The following is a 16707-nucleotide window of genomic DNA, read 5'->3' as shown; positions in this document are numbered from 1 at the left end:
AATTGGGCAAAGTAGCAGGATACAAAATTAACATCCAGAAATCAGTGGCATTTTTATACACCACTAATGATCTAGCAGAAATAGAAACTTAAAAAAGAATCCCATTTACGGGGGAGAAACCAAGATGGCGGCATAGGTAATCACCTAAACTGCTGCCTCACACAACAATTTCAAAACTACAACCAAAAGACAAAATGGACATTATCCAGAACCACAGGAAGTCTGGCTGTGTGGAAATTCTACAACTAGAAGGAAAGAGAAAAGCACACTGAGACTCAGAGGAGCTTCAGGAGGCAGAGGTACTGAGATGCTCGTGCGGAGAGGACTGGCAACTGAGTGCGCGGCTGGCTTTCTAAAGCGGGATGGAGACAAAAGCTCCAGACTGCGCTGAACTCCAGTTCTGGGCGAGACTCTGGGGACCCACACTCATTCGGGAAGAAACTGGACTGTCTGGCAGCGGGCGGAACTCGAGGGCGGCTTTCTCTCAGAGGTGCTTGCAGTGATTACCATGAGACACTGAGACCCAGGGGCCTCATAGGACAGGGCTGACGGGAAACCAATGCTGTCTGCTCAGCCCTGAGACTCCGCCTCATCCAAGCTGAGCACAGAGGCTTTTGCAAGTCTTGTCTCATAAGGGTGTCTCCAGCACAGAAGTTCTCCTGGTGTAGACACAGCTGATCCTTACAGCCAATTGGCCTGGAGGTTATTTCCTCTCAGTGATACCATCAACAATCAAGGCTTAACTACAACAAGACTGTGCACACAGCCCACAAAGGGGTGCACCAAGAGTGTCCACCTCATGTAACTGGGAGGCTGAGTCACTGGGCCCTATAGGGCACCTAGCGCACAAAGCCACTCTATCAACTCAGGGAAGCAGCCAAAATGCAGAGACAAAGAAACAGGTCACAAATGAAAGAAATGGAGGAAAGCAAATGACTGGATATAGAGTTTAAAACCACGGTTATAAGGTTTTTCAAGAATTTTCTAGAAAAGGCCAATAAATTTAGCGAGACCCTTGAGGTTATGAAAAAGGACCAACTAGAAATTAAGGATACACTGACTGAAATAAAAAATATTATACAGAGATCTAACAGCAGACTAGAGAATCGCAAGAATCAAGTCAAAGATTTGAAATACAAAGAAGCAAAAAACACTCAACCAGAAAAGCAAAAAGGAAAAAGAATCCCCAAAAAATATGAAGCTAGTGTAAGGAGCCTCTGGGACAACTTCAAGCATACCAACATCCGCATTATGGGGGTGCCAGAAGAAGAGAGAGAGCAAGATACTGAAAACCTATTTGAAGAAATAATGACCGAAAACTTACCCCACCTGGTGAAAGAAATATTCTTACAAGTCCAGGAAGCGCAGAGAACCCCAAACAAAAGGAATCCAAAGAGGACCACACCAAGACACATCATAATTAAAATGCCAAGAGCAAAAGACAAAGAGAGAATCTTAAAAGCAGCAAAAGAAAAACAGTTAGTTACCTACAAGGGAGCACCCTTACAACTGTCAGCTGATTTCTCAATAGAAACTATGTAGGCCAGACGGGAGTGGCAAGAAATATTCAAAGTGATGAATAGCAAGAACCTACAACCAAGATTACCCAGCAAAGATATCATTCAGAATTGAAGGGCAGATAAAGAGCTTCACAGATAAGAAAAAGCTAAAGAGTTCATCACCACCAAACCAGTATTATATGAAATGCTGAAAGGTATTCTTTAAGAAGAGGAAGAAGAAGAAAAAGGTAAAGATAAAAAGTATGAACAACAAATACATATCTATAAACAAGTGAATCTAAAAATCAACTGAATAAAAAAATCTGATGAAGATGGTTTGAAACATTGTGGACGATGTGGACCAGCAACAAACTACCAACACTAGAAGAGCCCCTGGATCTTTTCAGGCTCAGCCTGAATGAGCGAATTTATGTGAAAATGAGAAATGACAGAGAGCTTCGAGGTAGATTACATGCTTATGATCAACACTTAAATATGATATTTGGAGATGTGGAAGAAACTGACTATGATAGAAATTGATGAAGAGACATATAAATGAACAAAACGGGATATTCCAATGCTTTTTGTCCGGGGAGATGGTGTTGTCCTAGTTGCCCCTCCATTGAGAGTTGGTTGAAACAAATAAATACCCTGTGTGGAAATTAGGAAACTTTATATGATTGCGCCTTTAAAGGTAGAAGATATTCAAGAGAAACCTGCGTAAATTTTCATATTAATAAATGACCAAGGATTCTTCTGCTCCTGAAATGAGTTTATTTGCACATAACTCACAAATTCTTAAGCTAAATAGCATTTTTATTTTTCTCCAACCCTTCCAATAAATGTGATCACTAAAATGCAGCCCTCTTTTTTAGGCGTTAATTTGCTCCATTGTTTTTTCCAGACAATTTCTGATTTTTTTAATTTAAATTAATTTGTTGTTTTCTTTTTTAATAAAATCTGATGAACAGAATAAACTGGTGAATATAATAGAATCAGGAATATAGAAAGGGAGTGGACTGACAATTCTCGGGGGGAAAGGGGTGTCGGGGGTGCGGGAAGAGACTGGACAAAAATCGTACACCTATGGATGAGGACAGTGGGGGGGGGGGGGTTAAGGGCAGAGGTTGGGTTTGGAACCGGGTGGAGGGGAGCTATGAGGGGAAAAAGAGGAATAATTGTAATAATCTGGACAATAAAGATTTATTAAATTTAAAAAAAGAAAAAAAAAGAATCCCATTTACCATTGCAACAACAATAATAAGATACCTTGGGATAAACAACCAAAGAGGTAAAACACCTATACTTGGAAATCTATAGGACACTGAAAAGAAATGAAGATACAAAAAAGTGTAAGTATATACAGTGTACATATATTGGATGCATTGATATCATTAAAATGTCCATACTACCCAAAGTAATCTCTAGATTCAATACAATCTCTATTAAAATACCAATGGCATATTTCACAGATCTACAACAAATAATCCAAAAAGTTATATGGAACCAAGAAAGACCCCCAATAGTTGCAGCAATGCTGAGAAAGAAGAACAAAGTTGGAGGGATCACAACTATTCTATAAAGCCATTGTAATCAAAACAGCCTGGTCCTGGCACAAGAAGCGGCATAAAGACCATTGGAATAGAAAAGAGACCACAGAAATCGACCCAAGCCATTACAGTCAATTAATATTCAACAAAAGGGGCAAGAGCATACCATGAAGTAAAGAGTCTCTTCAATAAATGGTGCTGGAATCATTGGACAGGGACATTAAAAAATGTAGCTACTCCACCTACTTATCCCATCCACAAGAATAAACTCAAGATTGATAAAAGACTTAAATGCAAGTCATCCTATATAATAAAGAGCTAATATGCTAATTAGACTGGACGGCAGAATGACCTTCCAGAATGACCAGTGGGCAGGGGGCGGGGCTGCCTCAGCCCCAGCTGCCTCGGCTCTCACAGTCCCGGCTGCCACCACCACCCTATGGGGGGTGATCTATGGGGGAGGAGGGCTCCAAGATCGATTGCCTCGCAGAGTGTGGTGGCAGCGAGCCTGAGCCCCTTGCATGAATTTTGTGCATCGGGCCTCTAGTGAAATCATAAAAATCGTAGAAGAAACCATAGGCAGCAAATTCTCAGGCATCTCGCATGTCAGAATTGTCACCAATACGTCTCCTTGGGTAAGAGAAACAAAGGAAAATATAAACAAAAGGGACTCATCAAACTAAAAAGCTTCTGCACAGAAAAACACACACACACACACACACACACACACACACACACACACACACACACCATCAAATTGAAAAGGGAACTCACTGTATGAGAGAACTCATACAACTTAACAAAAGGAAGACAAATAATCCAATTTAAAAATGGGCAAAGGACCTGAATAGACACTTCTTCAAAGGGGACATACCAATGGCCAAGAGACATATGAAAATATGCTCAAAGTCACTGATCATCCGAGAGATGCAAATCAAAACAACGATGAGATATCACCTCACAACTGTCAAAATGGTTACCATCAATAAATCAACAAACAACAAGTGCTGGTGAGGATGCGGAGAAAAAGGTACCCTCGTGCACTGCTGGTGGGAATGCAGACTGGTGCAGCCACTGTGGAAAACAGTATGGAGCTTCCTCATAAAACTGAATATGGAACTGCCTTTTGACCCCCTGATCCCACTTCTGGGATCATATCCTATGAATCCAGAAACACCAATCAGAAAGGATGTATGCACCCCTATGTTCATAGCAACACAATTTACAACAGCTAAGATCTGGAAATAGTCCAAGTGCCCATCAATAGATGAGTGGATTAAAAAACAAACAAACAAAAAACGGGTACATTTACACAATGGAATGCTATCCTATGTAATAAAAGCCTAATATGCAAATTTACCAAACTGGCGGAATGACCGGTCACCATGACTCACACTGACCACCAGGGGGGAAGACGCTCAATGCAGGAGCTGCCCCCAGCCAGCCAAGGCAGGTGCGAGTGGAGCCCCCCAGTTGCCCCGCAGATCAGCCCCGATCACTGGCCAGGCCTAAGAACCCTACCTGTGCACGAATTTCGTGCACCGGGCCTCTAGTGCAGCTATAAAAACAGGTAGGATCTCTTACCTTTGAAACAGCATGGAGGGACCTGGAGAGTATGCTAAGCAAAATAAGTCAATCAGAGAAAGACAAGTATGACATGATCTCACTTATATGTGGAATCTAATGAACAAAATAAACTGACGAGCAAAATAGATCCAGACTGACAGATCTCAGGGATGGAAGAAGCAGGAAGAGATTAACCAAAAATGTAATATGCATATATGCATAGCCCTAGGACTCAAACAATAGTATAATGACTCTTGGGTAGGGCCAGGGACTGGGTGGGAGGGGGGTACCGGGTGCAAATGGGGGCCATCTGTTATGCTGTTTATAATTTTTTTTTTAATTATAAAAAAAAGAATGAGCAGCTCAGGAGTAATGATTGCCAGAGGCGTCTGAGTCAGATATTCAGGGTGTAACTCGGGGATTTGTTCAGTGGTTAAGATTTCCAGAATAGGGGATGTTTTCATATTCAACTCAAGCCATCACCTTACATGCTCTGTGCAACCCATTTCCTACCTGTAGGCCTATCAGGGAAGCAAGACAGTGCTCTCTGGAGTAGACCATAGATGCTAGGGGATACCCTGAGGAGACAGCAGTGTAGACGTGGTTGGATGGTGGTGTTCAGGATCCGTTGAAGGGCTCAGAGACCGGAATTTGTGAGGCCAACCAGTAAACTTAATAAGTGATTGTAGTTCCTCATCTTTTCTTTAATTTCCAAAACGGAAGGTCAAGAGAATCCAGCATATTTATCAGGCTTGGGTTTTTAATAGAAGTTTTCCAGTCAAAAACAGGTAACAGAAGTAGACTAGTGGTTATTTCATTACCTCAGAAGAGAGAAACCTAATACGCGATGCAAGCTTATGGTACTATGCATCATTTTGCAATAATTCTCTCATTTGTGCATATAATGTATGTATAGGGAACACAGTATGTGTGTTACTGTCTGTAACAGGAAACTGGATAGAGTTAGAAAAGATTAAAACGTGTAGGTTAGATGGGGTAGAAAGGGGATTTGTTAGCAGGACATTGGCAGGATGTCACTCCTGTTGCGGGGGACAGCATGACAGGTTATAGGTGTGGACAGACCTGTTTTCAACCCCCCGGTTTTCCCTTGCTGTTCCTCTCTGCCCTTCTACTCCCGCTCCTCATTTGTAGAGGTAACTCTCTCCCACGTGGGCATGCAGATCTCAGCGTCCCGTCTGGGGAGCTCTCAGGGCCAGCACAGGCCGCAGCTCCTGGTTGTCCAGTTCCTGCGCCTCCGCAGGCCCCGCCCCCCCTGCATCCCAGCTGACAGGCAGGACCTGCGTGCAGCCTGTGGTGTCCAGGTTCCTCCTTTCCTCCGCGCTTTTGCTCATGCTGCGTCTCTCTGAAGTGTCTGTCTCCCTGGAACTCCACGCAATCTGGACAGTCCTGGTGACGCCCCACCTCGGGAGAGAATGGAAGGCAGCAGGCCCTGATGGCCCAGCTGAGCTCCCCTAGAGTGAGCAGACAGTGCTGGGCCGGCCTTTGCGCAGGCCCACCCAGCTCTCTGCCTGTCAGCCCGACCTGCAGGGGCAGCAGGACTCACAGGAGCTGAGCAGTCTCCTGGGCTGCAGCACTGAGGAGAGAACCCAGACGCGGCCGCTCTGTCTCTCATCATTGATTTTCTATCTCTCGCTCCCTCTCCCTTCCTCTCTGAAATCAATTAAAAGAAATGTTTGAGAGAAGGAGAGAGAGAGAGAACCCAGCCCGAGTGGTTAGCACTGGCCAGGGCTCAGAACACAGCCCACAGAAGGGCAGTCCCCGCGCAGGGCCTGGGGGTGGCAGAGGAGCGCCTCCTCGCGCCCCAGACAGTTGGCAGCTCGCCGGACCGGTCCCTGCTGGGGAGGAGGGGGCATCTGTTCATGAGGGAGAGGACGAGAAAAGCAGTTGCAGGAATGTACGACAGCATTTTCTAAATGTGGACTTAGATTGTATAACATGTCATGTGACAACACAATTACATGATTTCACATGTAATTCACATACAACCCTTACTACACTTCTTCTAAATTAAGTGTTACTTTGGTCTGTTTTAATTTCTAGCAGTTAGAAATTGAATTTTCTAATATATTTTCCATATTAAAAAGGCCATCAAAATTTGTGTTTATTAATGTTTTTCTTGTGTACCCTGAAACCCATCTGGAAATAGAGTATTTCCATAACTCTGGAGTCCTCAGATTTGGCAATTCTCATCATTGTTTTCCCATCGTCAGAACTGTTTTCTTCCTATGAAGTTTTTTGGGAATGAAAGGAAATAATTGAATTGTTTTCTTCCTTTAAAATCTTGGCTTATCAAGATACATGAACATAATAAGTATATTTCAGATCAAATAAAAAGTGTTGAGCTCTATACCTCAAGAGCTACATTAGACTGTTAGGAAGATAAAACAAAAAACTTGCCAGTTAGTCTTAAAGTAAACCAAATCTAATCAAAGACATTAGCTAGAGTTCCTGAAAAGGTAAATATAATCCTGCCTCTTTTATAGAGTTCACTAGTGGCCCAGTGCACATCGAAAGGAAAATAATTAGTCTTGCAGGGCGGACTGGCAAGACGGGGGGCTGGACATGCCCTGGAGCCAACCTCCTACGGTCCCTCCCTGCTGGCAGGCCGGCTGCACCCGGGGCGGCACCACGGCTCAAAGGGCGTCTGTGGAGTGAGGAGGGCCTCTGGCAGGTGGGGTCCAGCCTGGTCTGCGGGGATTGGGCCGAAACCGGCTCTCCGACATCTCCCAAGGGGTCCCCGGAATGCAAGAGGGCACTCTGCAAAGTTGCTGTCGCTGGACAGCTCCTGCATTGAGCGTCTGCCCCCTGGTGGTCGGTGCGCGTCATACCTACCATACGGTCGGTCGGTCGGTTGGAGGGTGGCTTAGCCTTTTACATATATATAGGTCATATGACAACTTTAGCTCTCCAGCTTAGTCCAGAAACAGCCACAAGCATAGTCAGTTCTAGGTGTCTCAGATGCATGGACCGCGGGCCCGTCCCTAACACCCACCCACAGGAGCGCCGGGCTGCCCGCAGCCACACACCGGGCATCCTCCCCGTGTGCTCGGGCCAGAGAGACTGCGTGGGCTGCCTGTGTCCACTTGCTCATGTGATGGAGTCTATATGCCAACATATGACAGATTACAGTAGCAAAATGTGGCAGGCAGTGGGCTGAGGCGCGTGCACTGCACACGCAGGAGCGATAAGGAGACCGTCCCAGCCCTGGTGCCGTCGCCACCACTGCACAGGCCCCTGTCCCGCCAGCACCGCACGCGGCCGCGTGGGAAGTTAGTGTTGCTCAGGGCTCCAGGTCTGGAGCTCAGTCACTGTAGGTGAGAGGACCTGAAGTCACTGAGGTTTGATTTCCACGTAGAGGACTTGTTAAGACAACGGGCAGTTTAAAATACATTTTAAGAGGTTACACCAGTCAATATTAAAACAAGGTGTCTCCACTTAAATGGTAAAGTGACCTAAAAAACCTTGCCAGCTATGCATCTGGCAATTCCGCAAATAAAATGCCCCCAGGATGACAGAAGGTTCCAGGGACACGTGACCAGCGCGCGCTCGGTACCTGACAAGCGCTCTCCGTCGATGGCGCGGAGCCCGTTCTCGCTGACTTTGAGTTCTTCCAGCGTCGGTGGCAGCGCCGAAGGAAGCTCTGCCAGGCTGTTTCCGTCCATGTTCAGGTGCACCAGCTTCTTCAAATGCTTAAAAAGCAAACCTCAGATTACTATTTCGTCTGGCACAGGTGTCCAGTACATCCCACTTAATGGTCAGTTAGCTGCAGTTATGCCTCTAAGCCTGCCTTACTGGGGTTTAGATGGGGGTCCCCAGCTTCTCTCTGCCGCGCAGATGCCGGTCCTGTGAGTGTTTATTCCGGGTACTTTCAGCCACACTAGGCAGGCATGTTCCACTCGCCATAGAGATCGGCCACGCGTTACTGTGGCCTCGGAACCGAGAGAAAGGTCCTGTCGCACTGGGTCGGTTATATGTTGCCAGATGTTGGCTTTCCACCTCCTCAGCAGCAGACACACGGTCATTAACGCTCTCCGTGCGGGAGTTTCTCTGTGTGATGTACTGGTGCAGGGCCTGAGCCCTCCTGGGTGCTGGCGTTAGCACAGCACTTTGAACCCCATGAACGTATTTGTAAAACTCAGCTTCCTGTTCATTAACTAGGAGCAGATTATAACACAGCACTAACGACGGAGCATGTCTTCAACACGGGGTGGTCAGGCATCACAAGCCATTGCTCGGTGGCACCCTCACGGTTTTGGTGGGGTGAGGGGGGCGTCTCCGCCCCAGCTGCTGGTCGGCGGCACTGCCTGGCTGCCCGCGCTGAGCACTGCAGCTGGCGGGTTTGAGTGGGGCCACGTGGGCGACTCACGTCAGTGGGTTCAGAGCAGTTTGGGACAGAAACCCCCAGACGAGAAGAGAAGGTGATTTCCTGCAATGTCTTCCTTTTTACCAAACACCGGGAATGCACGGGTGCCCAGGTTTCGATCAGGACAGCTGCCTGAGGGGCACTCGGTCTGTGAGGCAAGTGTGGGCCTTCTCCCCTGCCAGCCCGAATGGGGGTGAGCCAGGACTGTGTGCCTCCGAGGGAGCTGTGCCAGGAGGGGGCAGTTTGACCCAGGGGCTGTGGTATTTGTGCTGGGGCTTCTGAACACACATTGTGAGCATTGTATACACACAGCCGTCTCCTTTCCTGCATCTGCATTTGTTTCTCAGAAAGTCCTTGATCCTCTCTTCTTTTCTCCTTTTTAGAGAAAAAACATCAAATCTGAGTCTTTCAGAAATGTATCCTGTGCTGTTTCCCATCTTCCCTCCTCTTTTCCTAACCTGAACCCTGAGTCCATTTGTGTTTCCAGACGCCCTCTGCTAACGTGTCCCTTCCTCAGTGCTGCCCGGCCCAGAGCGGGGGCTCACACAAGCTGCCGCCCAGCGTTCGGGAAGCTTCCAGATTCTGCCCTTCCTCCCGGGAGCACCTCACGACATGTTCTCAGCTACCCGGGGGAAGCTACTCCATAAGTTTAACACATTCACGTTGTCATTGGTGGGGTGCCTGTGCTCTAAGGTGCTCATGCAGCCGGACACATGTGACATAACGGCTCTGTTCCAGGGAAAGCTTCAGCAGTTCAGGGACGTCAGGGAAGAAAGTTTCTCCCCTGAGGAGAATGCTGCCAGGCAAACATTCAGCTTCTCCTCTCGTCCCCATCTCCACCACTGCAGTACCAGTCATGGGAAAGCGATCCAAATAGATTGTGACAAATCAGAATGTGGGTTTACCTTGAATGCTTCTGGACTTATGCCTGAAGAGGTGATGTTATTGTTGCTCAAATCAAGCCTTTCCAAATTCGGTAGTCCATAAAATGCTTCCTCTGGAATGGAGGTGATGGAATTGCCTAGGACAGGGCAGTTGTGTTTTAGACCAATGTGCCAATACCTACACACATGTGCACTTGCATAGATAGCAACCGAGAGTTTTCTCTGTATGAAAAAGCAATCCGCACAGCATGGGCAGGATGTATATTACATAAGCAAATGTACATTTAGAGAAATAAAAGACTGGGACTAAACTGTTCCACAGTCAAAATGTTCACTCTAAGGACTTGCCATGCTCTAGTGCATCATGTTTTAGACAAAGCTGCTTAAAACGTGCAGTGTGGTTGCTGGATAATTCTGTTAGGTTGGGCATGGTATAACAGATGGTTGCTAGATGGTTTCGAGTTCCTCATCTTTTCCCATCGGCATTTCTTAGGCCCTGCTCACAACTATAACCCTGCGATTAGTCAGTGACATTGTGGCGTGTCGATTCCCTCTCTGGAGCACCAGGCTCAGTCCCTAAATCAGCCGCTGGGGAGATAATCTCATCGCCTCCAGATCCGAGGTTCTGCTCCCATGACTGTGATCTGCAGAAGTTCCTACATGCCTTAACTTTATGGGGTTTTGTTTTGACATTAGTTAAGTACAGTAGTCCATGGTTTTAAACTCAGAAAATGAGCTTCCCAGAAAGAGCAAGCACAATATAAACCACATGTGACCTTCCTGCAAATCCACGCCCCCTCAAGTGTGTGCACCGGCCATCACCGGCATAAGACTCTAGACTTTCGCGAACCAAGCTTTCTTGGGGACATCTGGCACGCGGGCGCAGGAGGGGCTTTGCTGGAGTCACAGGAGCATGGTGTCGGGAGGCCCTGATGCAGGGGGTCTGTCACAGAGGGCCATCCTGAGCAAAGGTGTCAGACTTTTTCTGTTGAGTAGTTATATCATCATTTATTATTTTGATGGTAGTTTATTGCTGTGATTTCCACCAAGATGCCTGAAACCCCATTCAGGCCCTGTGGCCTCTGCATCTGCAGGGCCACCCCTCATGGGCCGTGACACCGTTGTCCATTAGCCCAGCCTCCCTGCCAGCCAGCCACACCCACACCTGGTCGTGCTGTTCCTGCACTCAGGACCTTTTCAGGTGGCCCTATAAACACACGAATAGAAGGTTGGGGCCATCCATGTCCACCAGAATGGCTAGCATGAGGGGGAATGGCCGACGGGACACAGAATGCAAGTTAAACGCGTCTGTGTCACTTAGCGGTCCTACTCCTGGCACGTACTCCAGGGAGAAAGAAACTGGGGTCTCCACAGACATCTGCCTGTGGGTGTTCATAACTACAGTACACAGCACTGCCCAAACTGGAAACACTCCAGATGCCTCAGCTGGTACCAGCAGTTCATCCAGACGGCACTCAGCAGTAGGGAGGGCAAGATGCTGACCAAATGCAGCAGCCTGGATGACCCCGAAAGCAGTGTGAAGGGGAAGCCAGCTAAAGAGGCCGTGTGCCTAGTGACCCCATTCTCATGTCGTCTAGAAACGTCTAAACTACAGACACAGCTACAGTCTGGTGGCCAGGGCTTGTGAACTGAGGGACATGAAGAATTGGGCAGAGGTTACCTGACTATATGCATAGCTCAAAATTCAGTTCCATGCTAAAAATGAGATTTACTCCATGAAAGTTACCCTCAGGAAAGCTGACTTTAAGAATGGCTCAGTGGTTGAGTGTTGACCCATGAACCAGGAGGTCACAGTTTGATTCCAGGTCAGGGCACATGCCCGGGTTGCGGGCTCGATCCCTAGTAAGGGCCAGGCAAGAGGCAGCAGATCAGTGAATTCTCTCTCATCATTGTTTCTATCTCCCTCTCCCACTCTCTGAAAAAAACTTTTTTTTAAAGAAGTCCAGGAGAAATCATGGTTGGATTTGGAGGACTCTGCTTTACATCCAATTATGCTAGACTGTAGTAAAACACCTACCTCTTCTGCAGTGTTTATGTGTTTAAAGATTGTGAAAATAGTCTGTTTAGAATCCATTTATATTACAAGATTAAAATACAACATTCATAGGGGAATGAGTTATTTACTTTCAAAGCTCAAAACGAAATGGACATCGACATCTCTTACCAGCAAGCTCCAGGCTTGTCACCTCGGGCGCTGCCAGCAGTGGAATCTGGATGAGGTCTGCACTGTTGCAGCTGATGGTTCTGTAGGACAGAGAGCACCCGCTGGGCAGAGCTGGCCTGCGTCTGGGAGGAGCACCGGCTGGGAGTCGGGACAGCACCCGTAACACACCTCTGGTCTCCTCCTCCTCCTCCTCTTCGTCCTCCTCCTCCTCCTCCTCCTCGTCCTCCTCCTCCTCCCAGGCTGTGTTTCCATGGGGACGGGCCTGCCTGCCCTCCTCTCCAGGCCTCTGTTCGGCCCCGCTGTGCTGCCCCTGGCTAGCAACTCTTCCTCGGTCCCCAGGCTCTGGGCTCATTTTCCTTTGCTCCCTGTCTTCATTTTCTTTCATTCCTTCAGCCTCCTCAGATGGAAGCCTCTCTTTTCTCACTGCTTGGTCCAGTTCCACCCAAGGAGGTGGCCGTTGCCGATGAAGTGAATTAGGAGGTTCTCTTTGTTCTGAAGAATCACCAGAAAATTCAGTTGTGTCATTAATGCTCTAGCACTGAGTAGCGAGTAGGAGGCTCCGACCATGCACAGAGAAGGCAGCAGGGCACATTGTGATATGAATAAAAGAAGAGTCAGAGCAAAAGGGAGGCTAGTGAGTATTCCCTCCAGGTATTTGAGTGCAGTTTAAACATGAAATGCGAATTGGCGCAAACACGCGGATTCAAAGGAGCTCTTCACTCCACCACGGAAAGGAGAGAGAGAACTACATAACCAGACATCCGGAGAAGAGAGACCATGGGGAGACAAAGAAACAGCCCGCATATGAAAGAAAAGCAGGCATCACCAGAAAAGGAAGTAAACGAAATAGAGGCAAGCAACCTATCAGAGAAAGAATTCAGAGAAATGGTCATAAGGTGGCTGAGAAGAATGGAAGACAAATTCGACAATATGAGTAAGAACCAAGAGGAAATGAAGAAGAACCAAGAAAAAATGAAAAATGACATCGCTGCTGTAAAGAACTCAATAGAAAGCATCAAGAGAAGACTAGAAGAAGCAGAGGACTGCAGCAGGGACCTAGAAGACAAGATGGGAAAAAATACCGAAGTAGAGCAGCTTCTATAAAAAAAAAAATTAAAAAGCAGGTGAAGAGCTAAGGGAACTTTGGGATAACATGAAACAAAACAACATCTGCATAATAGGGGTTCCAGAAGGAAAGGAAACTGAGCAAGGAATAGAAAACCTGTTTGAAGAAATAATGACAGAAAACTTCCCTGATGGGCCCCAAGGAGAGTGGACTGCAGCGGGGTGGTAGAGCAGGTGAGCAGGATGTACCGGGACAAGGCAGGTGTGTGCCAGTAGTGCAAGGATTCTGACGACTAGGTTATCGTACACGAGAGCAAGTGCAGGGGAAGGGGGAGGGCAAGGACCGAACCCCAGGTGACGTTTTGTTTGGGCCGAACGTTTATACCGGAGTCCGAGCAGACGGGGCAGCACTCGCCCTCGGGGGTGGCCGCGCGCAGGCACTGCGGGGGCGGGCACCCGGTCCTGTCGCAGAGCACCCTTCCGTGGGCGCACAGGCAGGTGGTGCAGGGCTCCGGCGACCACGCGGCCCCGTGGTACATGGTCATCCCGTTCACCGCGCAGCGGCCCTTCCGCCCTAGGAGAGAGCAGCGGACACTGAGCTCCACAGGTGGCCGCTGCGTGGCTCCGCGGGTGATGTCGCCCACGGGCCCTGTGAGACGCCGCCCTGCTCTCTGCTCCTTTCAGGGACCTGACAGGATGCGCTTCCCTCCTGCCCGCAGGATGGCTGTCCTACAGGCATAGACACGGGGATGACGGTCAGCTGGCCAGGCCGCGCGCGGATTTGAATAGTAGAGAGAATTGTTTTCTCCTGGCCCTGGTGCCCTTCTTAATCACTCTTGACCTAATAACTCACATTGTCCCCAAATTGCACTCCCAAGTGAGTCTCACATGTGTCCCGTCCTTCCCTCGCCACTGTCAGTCCAGTTCCAGCCCTGCCCAGCTCTCCTGGAGACACTTGCCCTTTCCTTCCGTGGAAGAAAATAGATCCACATGATATTTTTCCTGATTATAAAAGTTCTATATTCTGTCAAAATTCCAACAGCTTTTTTTTTTTTTGGCAAAAATGCAAAAGTTTACCCTCAAATTCACATAGAATTACAAAGGGCCCTGGATATCCAAAAAACCTTGAAGAAAAATAACAAGAACAAAATTGGAGAACTCACACTTAGATATTTCACGTTACTACAAACCTGCAATGATCAGCGGTGGCATCAGGATAAACATATAGGCCAATGGAATATTGAGAGTCCCTTACTATGGTCAAATTTTTTTCACTTGAACTACAAAGATTTGCTTGCTTCTGTTTATGTTTTAAAAATAATTCTTTATTGTTGAAAGTATTACATATGTCTCCCTTTTTCCCCCATTGACCCCCTCCTGTCCACCGCCTGATCCCCCGCCCCAGGCCTTCAGCACCCCACTGTCTGTCCATGGGCCATGCATGGATGCACAAAGCTCTTTGGTTGATTATCTCCCACCCAGCCACCCTCCCCCTCCTGAGATTCTGCACTCTGTTCCCTGCTTCCATGTCTCTGGATCCACTCTGTTCACTTTATTTTGTTCATTAGATTCCACATATGAGGGAGATCATGTGATACTTGTCTTTCCCTGACTAACTTATTTCACTTAGCATGATACTCTCCAGGTCCCTCCATGCTGTCTCAAAGGGTAAGAGATCCTGCTTTTTACTGCTGCACAGTATTCCGTGGTATAAATGCACCACAGCTTTAGTATCCACTCGTCTACTGATGGGCACTTGGGCTGTTTCCAGGTCTTAGCTGTTGTAAACTGTGCTGCTATGAACATAGGGGTGCATACATCCTTTCTAATTGGTGTTTCGAGTTTCTTAGGATATATTCCTAGAAGTGAGATTACTGGGTCAAATGGCAGTTCCATATTTAATTTTTTGAGGAAACTCCATACTGTTCTCCACGGTGGCTGCACCAGGCTGCATTCCCACCAGCAGTGCACTAGGGTTCCCTTTTCCCCACAGCCTCACCAGCACTTGTCATTTATTGATTTGTTGAAGATAGCCATTCTGACAGGTGTGAGATGGTACCGCATTGTCGTTTTGATTTGTATCTCTTGTATGATTAGTGAATTGGAGCATTTTTTATTGTCTCTTGGCCATCTGTATGTCCTCTTTGGAAAAGTGTCTATTTAGATCCTTTGCCCATTTAATTGGATTGTTTATCTTCCTTTTGTTAAGTTGTATGAGTTCCTTATATTTTGGATGTATCATTGCCAAATATGTTCTCCCATGCAGTGGGCTCCTTTTTTATTTTGTTGATGGTTTCTTTTGCTGTAGACCCATTGTTTTTATTTTGATGTAGACCCATTGTTTATTTTCTCCTTAGTTTCCATTGTCCTAGGAGATGTATCCATAACCATGTTGCTACGAGAGATGTCTGAGATTTTGCTGCCTATGGGTTCTTCTAGGATTTTTATGGTTTCATGTCTTACATTTAAGTCTTTTATCCATTTTGAGTTTATTCTTGTTTATGATATAAGTTCATTCTAGTTCAATTTTTTTTGCATGTATCTGTCCAATTTTCCCAACACCATTTTTCCCAACACTCTCTTGCCTCATTTGTCAAATATTAATTGAGCGTAATGTCTTGGGTCAATTTCTGGGATCTCTGTTCTGTTCCATTGGTCTATATGCCTGTTCTTGTGCCAGTACCACATGGCTTTGTAGTATTACTTGAAATCTGGTATTGTGATTCCTCCAACATTGTTTTTCTTTCTCAAAATTGCTGCAGCTATTCAGGGGTCTTTTTTGATTCCATATAAATTTTTGGAGCATATGCCGTTGGTGTTTTAATAATAGATTGCTTGCTTGCATTGAATATGTTAATTCTATAAAGCCATAAACCACGGTATAGTCTTCCACTTGTTTATATCTTCTTCTATCTCTTTTTTCAACATCCTGTAGTTTTCCAAGTACAAGTCTTTTGCCTCCTTGGTTAAATTTATTCCTAAGTATCTTAATTTATTTGTTGCAGTGGTAAATGGGATTGGTTGTTTAGTTTCTCTTTCTGAGAATTCATTTTTGGTGTATTAAAAAAAGCCATTAATTTTTGGATATTGATTTCATATCCTACTACATTGCCAAATTCATTTATTAAATCTAGCAGTTTTTTGGTGAGAGACTTCAGGGTTTTCTATATACAACATCATGTCATCTTGCGAATGAGTTTTAATTCTTTCTTTCCAATTTGAATGTCTTTTATTTCTTCTTCTTGTCTGATAGCTGTGGCTAGGACTTCAGTACTGTGTTGAATAAGAGTGGTGAAAACAGACATGCCTTTCTTGTTGAAGCTCTTTATTTGACCGTCTCTTTTGAATGATAGCCTTGCTGGATCTCAGATCCAGCTTTCCATCTTGGTCTCAGATCCTTGCTTTCCATCACCTTGAGTACTTCATGCCATCCCTTCTGGCCTATAGTGTTTCTGATTAGAAGTCAGATGTCAGCCTTATGGGAGCTCCTTTGTAAGTAAGTACTTTTCTCTTGCTGCCTTTAAGATTCTTTGTCTTTAATTTTTGGCATTTTAATTATGACGTTTCTGAGGTG

The 16707-nt window shown here is 46.4% G+C and overlaps 2 protein-coding genes and 1 pseudogene across 6 annotated transcripts in view; 2 read left to right on the top strand and 1 right to left on the bottom strand.

The window, feature by feature from the left end:
- Positions 1 to 16707, top strand: part of CENPP (centromere protein P) — a 316284-nt gene that overhangs the window by 203282 nt on the left and 96295 nt on the right. The window lies entirely within an intron of this gene.
- The window catches only part of ECM2 (extracellular matrix protein 2), a 58174-nt gene that overhangs the window by 20179 nt on the left and 21288 nt on the right, over positions 1 to 16707 (bottom strand). Inside the window, exons 3-6 of one of the 2 annotated variants that reach the window (XM_079791353.1) lie at positions 13519 to 13707; positions 12069 to 12560; positions 9905 to 10020; positions 8190 to 8325 (exon numbers count right to left, since the gene is read on the bottom strand). In XM_079791353.1, the coding sequence (XP_079647479.1) occupies positions 8190 to 8325; positions 9905 to 10020; positions 12069 to 12560; positions 13519 to 13707 (933 nt within the window). Of the gene's footprint in view, positions 1 to 8189; positions 8326 to 9904; positions 10021 to 12068; positions 12601 to 13492; positions 13708 to 16707 lie in introns of both variants that reach the window. The other variant, XM_079791354.1, reaches the window with a different exon arrangement.
- Positions 1844 to 2394, top strand: LOC307111099 (U6 snRNA-associated Sm-like protein LSm3; annotated as a pseudogene). Its single transcript has one exon. The product of its transcript is annotated as a U6 snRNA-associated Sm-like protein LSm3 (transcript).

The sequence above is a fragment of the Cnephaeus nilssonii genome (genome assembly GCF_951640355.1).
Source record: "Cnephaeus nilssonii genome assembly, chromosome: 14".
NCBI lineage: Eukaryota > Metazoa > Chordata > Mammalia > Chiroptera > Vespertilionidae > Cnephaeus > Cnephaeus nilssonii.
Note: the sequence above shows the minus strand (reverse complement) of the source record. Positions and strands in the feature narration are given on the sequence as shown.